We start from the raw sequence: 7,075 nt of genomic DNA, 5'->3' as shown, positions 1-7,075 counted from the left end.
CGTATTCTTTAATTACGTACTTTTAGAAGAAAAATTCTTACTCATTGCTGAGATCGAACTGAGGATGCCTAGGTGACAATATAAATGTCCTATCGTGGCACCATAGTCCCTGGGACATAAAAATGATAAACTCAGTTACCTTCATTGATTATCCTTGGAGTGACCGGTCCGGTCCCACGGAAGTTTTTCATCGGTAATAGGGATAAATCGAGAAATGCGCGTGGCGGCCAGCACAGAAGCCCAGTATCCTTTGGTTGTGCGCCCCATTTTAGGAAAAATTCTTACAAATATATTATACTTGGGGATCGAACTGCGAATATCTAGGTGATAATCTAGATATCCTACCATGATATCATAGTTCCGGGGACTTGTATGGTAAGTGAACCATAGAAAAATCATTAATGTCTCTGAGTAATTTTATCCTGGGTGACTTTTATGGGTAGTAAGTGGACGCCATCCAGGATATATATATATATATATATTAAAGTTTTTTTTTAAAAAAAAACACTTTTACTTCTTTGTACTAGAAATTTTAATCTACTCAAACTCCAAGATTGATGCAATCAAATTACAATTTAGATATCTGAACAGAAAATCAAATTCCAATCTAATCACTAATAAACTCCACCAAACAGGGCCAGATTTGAGTTGAATATGAATATAAAAATAAAAATAAATTTCCATTCGTTATCATATTTTTCATCCAAACAACAAGAATTTGCTTCAGCAATTACATATAATAATAAACAAAATCAAATACCATATTATTATCCATAATATTCTTATTAACTTTGATTATCTAATCACTCTCACTGCTGCTGCTGCTGTGCCCATCATGGTCATGCTTCCTCTCCTTCTTCTTCTTCTTCTTCCCTTCCTTCTCCCCGTGTTCCTCCCCATGGATCTTGTCCTTCATCTTGTCAATGATTCCTCCACTTTCTCCTTCCTTGTGGTGCTTCTCCTCTTCCTTGTGGTGCTTCTTTTCCTCTTCCTTGTGGTCTCCTCCCATGTGGAGCTTCTCCTCGATCTTGTGAATGATGCCGGACATTTTCCTTTCCTCTCTTTATCCTTCACGGTTTTTTTCCCTTCAATCTTGTGCTGTATATATAGCCATGCGATGAGGCCTTGTTTGGAGGAGACGAAACAGAGTTCCTCCTACAAGTGCTCTCAATCTCACAAAGCGAGGTAGATCAGTTAAGGCGGATCCAAAGGGTCGGAGGAAATATATTTTTGATATTTTTTTAATATAAAATATTTTGGATAATTTTTTTTTGAAAAATAACATCCTATGTTTTTTTTGGAAGCATGGTATATGAGCATCCTTTTTAAACTATTTTTTTTTTATTAAAATGACACTGTACATGTACAATGTTCGATATTATTAGTTTTTCGGACGTGTTACAGCAACTATATATAAAACCATAGCTTTACAAATGTTGAAGTAGCTATAATTTTAGGGGGTCGTTAAGGTAGCGGATCTATCTTTTTAAAGTAGCTATAGTTTTGTAATAGTTACAATGTGAATATTATTGAATACAATAAGCCTGAGATGTAGCAGTTACGGTTTTGTAATTAATATAGTATGATATTAGATGAACAAGTTGAATTTGTAAGCAGCTATAAATATTATATGTAGCTGTTACATATGTTATAACAGCTACTATAATTTCATAAATGTTGGAACTTGAATATTAAGTGAATAGATCGAATCCGTGTTGTGTAACAAGTATAGTTTTGTAGTTGTTACAATATAAATATTTTTAAACAGATTAAGTATGTATTATAGTAATTATAAAATTATAACTGCTATAATAAGTATGACTATTTTAGGATTTAATACGTGTTATAGGAAATAATAATACTAAACAGTGTATTTAAAGATATCTATGCTATTTTATAGAGATGGATAGGTAAAGCGAGTAAAAAAATAAAAAATGGCCCTTTTTGATTATTCTAATAAAATGGTACCCCTTTGATTATTACCCAAATATTTTTTTGTGAAATTATTAAATAAAGAATGAAAACTCAAATGGACTCCAATTTTTTTTTAGAATCATTGAAAGACATCTTGTTTTTTTTATTTTTATTCAAAGGATGAAAAAAATTGAAAGATAATATTTTTTATATATTATTTATGTGACGGAAAAAGTATTGTTAGAAGTATTGTTGTTAAAAGTCCGTTAAAAGATAGCGCATAAAAAATATTATCAATTGTTTTTCAAAGAAACACTTTTGCAAAGCTTAAAAGTGTTTTCCTTTTTTTAGAAAATACAGTATTTCTTTTAATGAATAAGAATGTTGTCTTTTTTAAAATATAATTTTTTAGTAAAAATATTTTTTTATTCATAAAACTTTTGTTTATTATATTTACACTACAAATTACTTAATTAAACCCTCATAAATAATATCAATTAAAATACTATAAAAGTACAACGGATTAATCTTCTTCCACTTATCCATAAATATGTTATAAATTCAAATAGAAAATATATAGACTTAATCCATCAACTTTGAATTATATTAAGTCTATATAAAACTAAAAACCAACAAAATAAACATGTATATTAGTTTTAACATATCTTATATCTTGGATTGAATTTTTCTAGTAATATTGTATCTTTTCGGAAATATATAAATACCTTTCTTGAAAAAATAAAAAAATCACATTTTTTTTATATTCATCTGTGAAAAATAAAATTATATATTATAATTAAAATGAAGCAACTCATATAATCAATATATAAAATATACCTTAACATATTAAATATACCTTCTTCTCGGTGGATAAGGTTTTTATATATCAAGGGTTCATCATGTAAAACTGAACTGGAACATCATCTACTACATATGGTTTCTAGCTTGATCCAGACCACTCATAGATTTCAACGGAATATTCCTTCACCAAACAATTCATTGAGAGAAATACTTGATCCTGTAGATAGTAAGGACAACCAACAATAAATGAAGTCATTACGAGGGTAAGATAGTTGATACAGATGTTCAACTGCCAGTTCTTCGACGTTTAGCAAAGATTAAAGGAAAAATGTGTTAACTGAAAATTCAGATAAGATGCTAAATTCTTTACCTTGAGATGACCTCTTTCATGGGAGACCCATTTGCTAATCTCTCTGAGAAACTGTTGATTATCAGACTGATCCTATTCGGAATTTAAATCAGACGAAGGTCGGTTGAGTTGTAGTCGGTATTGACGGAGAGGTGACTCGGGGACACTTAGCGTATGTGCCCAAGAGAACTGACCCCCACGTGGCACTGATGAACGGCGATAACTAAGCCAGTGGTGTTCCAGCTCTGCGCACTCATACAAGTACACAGAATGTTAGAGGCCAAAAACCAGGAAAAAAGTCCCCGGAGCAAGCTCTCTGACACTCAAGTCAAGTACTTTTTCCCTAGAAGAACAGTGTACGAAGGAAAAAGAACTGTAGAAAACAAGTGTGAATGTGCGAGAGAGCGTACCTGCTCAAGGGAGAGGACCTCCCTTTTTATATGACCGTGCGTACCTCCGGAACCTGACTGATGTCAGAGAATGTCGAGTGTCAGGACTTGTCGGGTGTTGGAGGACGTGTGACACCCTCTCATGGACTGAAAGAAGGTTCTATTCGCAGATGACCGCAGACTGTCGGAATATTCCCTGACATACAACATTTATTTTATAACGGACAATTACGATTTCCTGACCTTGTTGTCAACTAGTGCATTCTGTCTCGCCCGAGTTTGACTAGGGGTAGCTTGGCCTGATCTGTTAGGTATACCACCTGGCTCGAGTCTTGATGAGGAGGGCGAGCTGTGGCGAGAGCTTCATCTTCCCTTTCGGATTGCCCAAGAATCGACCGGGAGTTGGCCTAACGAGAGTACCAGGTCTAGATATGTAACCCGAGTTGAGCAACCCGACCAGTCAGGCATTACCCTCGGTCGCGCCCCGTGTCTTAGATCTGAGATCCTAATTTGTATGCACCCGATCGGAAATCAGGTGGTTAATGATGTCAGGTGGTCCCACTTCTTCTTTCCCTAACTTCTAACTGTCAATTCCACTTGACTTTTGACTGTCACGCCCCCTTAACTTCTGATTACCTGGCCTTATCGGACCCCACCGTTATGCACTGTAGCACAAGTCTCTCCTCCAAATCTAGTCAAAGGAGGCTCAGGTACGACTGACTAGACCCAAGTCCTGGTTTCATTTACTTCACCATTATGACTATAAATGCTGCTCCTTTTCCCATACCCTCGGTTTTGTAACCTGCTTAATTGCTCAATTAACTTAGGAGGAAAGGTCACTTTGACTCCCGTATAAGTTGCCTTCTCTTTCCCTTCTTCTTTAAAAGGAGGTTGATCGCCATCCCTAGCGTCGTACTTTCTTCCTGCTGACGTCCCTTAATAATGGATTTGAATTCTGAGTCGAATGAACTACATTGTCTCCGTCAACAATTGGATCAGATGACTCAACTGCTTACCCAAAGGGGTATGGCCTTAGCCGAGATGGCGTGGGATAGAGATCTTTAATCTTCTCTACGCCGAGAAATTGAGGAACTTTGGTTAGCGGCTAAATCTCGGGCCCGAGCTGAAGTGGTGTTGAAACAAAAAGCATATTCAGACTTGGAGAGCCAAGCCCAATTTCTGATCTATTTGAAAGAGAAACACGCCTCTTCTATATCTCTCCTTCAAGAAGAAAACCATATCAAAGATGAAACCATTGCTCAGTAACGTCGCATTATTCAATTGACTAAGGTTGAGTTGACACAAGCTCGAATCCATCTGGAGCAAGCAAGTCAAGTGGAATAATTTTTTCTCGAAGTGTCATCTGACTGCTGATATCTGAAGAGAACTCTGATCGCTTAGATGTCTTGCTTTCGAGGAGTGTCTTTTGTATTTCATCAAATAAATGCAAATCTAGTTATATTTCGGTCTTTATTTATGTTTCGTTTTCCTTTCCTTCCTAGCACTTTCTTATTTTATGCAAACCCTGAGGAGAGGGGGGGGGGGGTGTAAGGGAATAAGTTGCTAAACACGCAGCAGAAAAAACCTATTTCCTCCAGAGGATCCATGCGAAGGGAAACATAATCTTATATTAAGTTAGATCTAAAGACATGATAGAGTTATACCTTTGAAGCGTGCTCACGATCTCCCGACAACTCGGATCACAACACGATCAATTGTTCACGCCTCTACGGTATCCACACGAATAAGCCTTGCCTTCGTTTGTCTCACAAACTCAACAAGATAGAGAAGAAAAACACACAAGGTTGTGCTAGCAACCCTTGATATGTTTCTGCCAAGAAGAGGAGGAAGAAGAAGAAGCAAAGGAAACTTTTCACCTTCTCATCTAATGAAAAACTCTTCCAAAATGATATTTATATCCATCTCATGGAATACCAAGAGTTTTGACCTTTCATCTTCTAATCCAATGGCTCAAAATCAACCATTCAATCCAATGGTTGAATTTTGACTATTCAACTTCCTTAGTGAACTCAAGTTCACCCAATGAGTCTAACCCATTGATTCCCATGTAATTAGACTCAATCCAACAATTGGATCTATTTGAGTCTAACTCAATGAGTCTAATTCGGATTACACTTAATCCAATAAATGGGTTCATTCGAGTCTAACTCAATGATTAATCCAAAAAACACTTAATCATCTCATGATTGGCTCTTAGGGCTAATTACTAACGAGGGGGGGAGTTAGTAAAGGCTCTGCTTGCTAATAACCCGCTCGGGAGTAAGAATGTAGAAAGCTGACCCATGAGTTGTTAAGTGCGAGAGTATGCTTGCTTATAACTCGCGTCGAGACGAGAGTCTGGAGGCGTGAGAGTGTGCTCACTTATAACTCGCGCTGGGGCGAGAGTCTGGAATTTCAACCGGGAGGTTGTTGGTCGCAAGAGCATGCTCACTTATAACTCGCGCTGGGGCGAGAGTCTGGAATTTCAATCGGGAGGTTGTTGGTCGCGAGAGCATGCTCACTTATAACTCGCGCTAGGGCGAGAGTCTAGAGGCGTGAGAGCATGCTCACTTATAACTTGCGCTGGGGCAAGAGTCTGGAATTCCGATTGCGAGGTCGTTGGTCGCGAGAGCATGCTCGCTTATAACTCGCGTTGGGGCGAGAGTCTGGACGCGTGAGAGCATGCTCACTTATAACTCGCGCTGGGGCGAGAGTCTGGAATCCCGACCGGGAGGTCGTTGGTGGAGAGAGATACTTGTTTATAACTCGTGCTGGGGCGAGAGTCTAGAATCCCACCGGGAGGTCGTTGATCGCGAGAGCATGCTCGCTTATAGCTCGCGTTGGGGCGAGAGTCTGGAGGCGTGAGAGGCTCACTTATAACTCGCGCTGGGGTGAGAGTCTGGAATCCAGATCGGGAGGTCGTTGGTCGTAAGAGTATGCTTGCTTATAACTCGCGCTGGGGCGAGAGTCTAAAGGCGTGAGAGCATGCTCATAGCTCACTTATAACTTGTGTTGGAGCGAGAGTCTAGAATCCTGACCGGGAGGTCGTTGGTCACGAGAGTCTGAAATCCTGACCAGCCGACTACCCAGTTGACTGAACCAGTCGACTGCCATTTCCATCAATCGACTAGTATCCCGAGTACAGTCTCTCAACACTCAGACCTCACCCTTACGACTCACTTGACTCTTCCTTGCAGTTTTGACCTCTTGTCTTCAAGTCTACTTCCTTTGACTCTCGTCCCTCGGATGCATTCAAGCTCGCGACTCGTCCCAATGTCATCCTTCGTGTATGCCTCGAAGTGCGCTTCCCTCGACTCTTATCCTTATTGCCTTGTCCACAGTCCCTCGGATGCTCCATCCTTCATCAGATCCAAAGACATCAAGCTGAGTCATATGTGTATCCTGCAAACCTACATAATTCAAATACACATATCAAATACAAGGATGAATCATCTAACTTAAATCCTTTGCACAAATATCAAAACACGTGATCATACTGGATCATTGGGATTGCTCCAACAGATAGGAGATGATAATATGAAAAATAGTGTACTAGAGAATAATTAGGTAATTATATATGTGTGGCAAAGTGATGATTAAAAATTTTAAAAAATCATTTTCC

General features: G+C 38.5%; 1 protein-coding gene across 1 annotated transcript; it reads right to left on the bottom strand.

The window, feature by feature from the left end:
* Window positions 1-799: 799 nt before the first annotated feature.
* Window positions 800-1,048, bottom strand: LOC121984038 (protein SRC1-like). The gene has a single exon (XM_042536803.1). The coding sequence runs from the start codon at window positions 1,046-1,048 to the stop codon at window positions 800-802; it is 249 nt and encodes an 82-aa protein (XP_042392737.1).
* Window positions 1,049-7,075: the final 6,027 nt, after the last annotated feature.

The sequence above is a fragment of the Zingiber officinale genome, chromosome 5B (genome assembly GCF_018446385.1).
Source record: "Zingiber officinale cultivar Zhangliang chromosome 5B, Zo_v1.1, whole genome shotgun sequence".
In the NCBI taxonomy this organism is placed as follows: Eukaryota; Viridiplantae; Streptophyta; class Magnoliopsida; order Zingiberales; family Zingiberaceae; genus Zingiber; species Zingiber officinale.
Note: the sequence above shows the minus strand (reverse complement) of the source record. Positions and strands in the feature narration are given on the sequence as shown.

Coding starts and splice junctions, on each gene's coding strand:
- LOC121984038 (XM_042536803.1), bottom strand. CDS start 1,048: ATGTCCGGCATCATTCACAAGATCGAGGAGAAGCTCCACATGGGAGGA.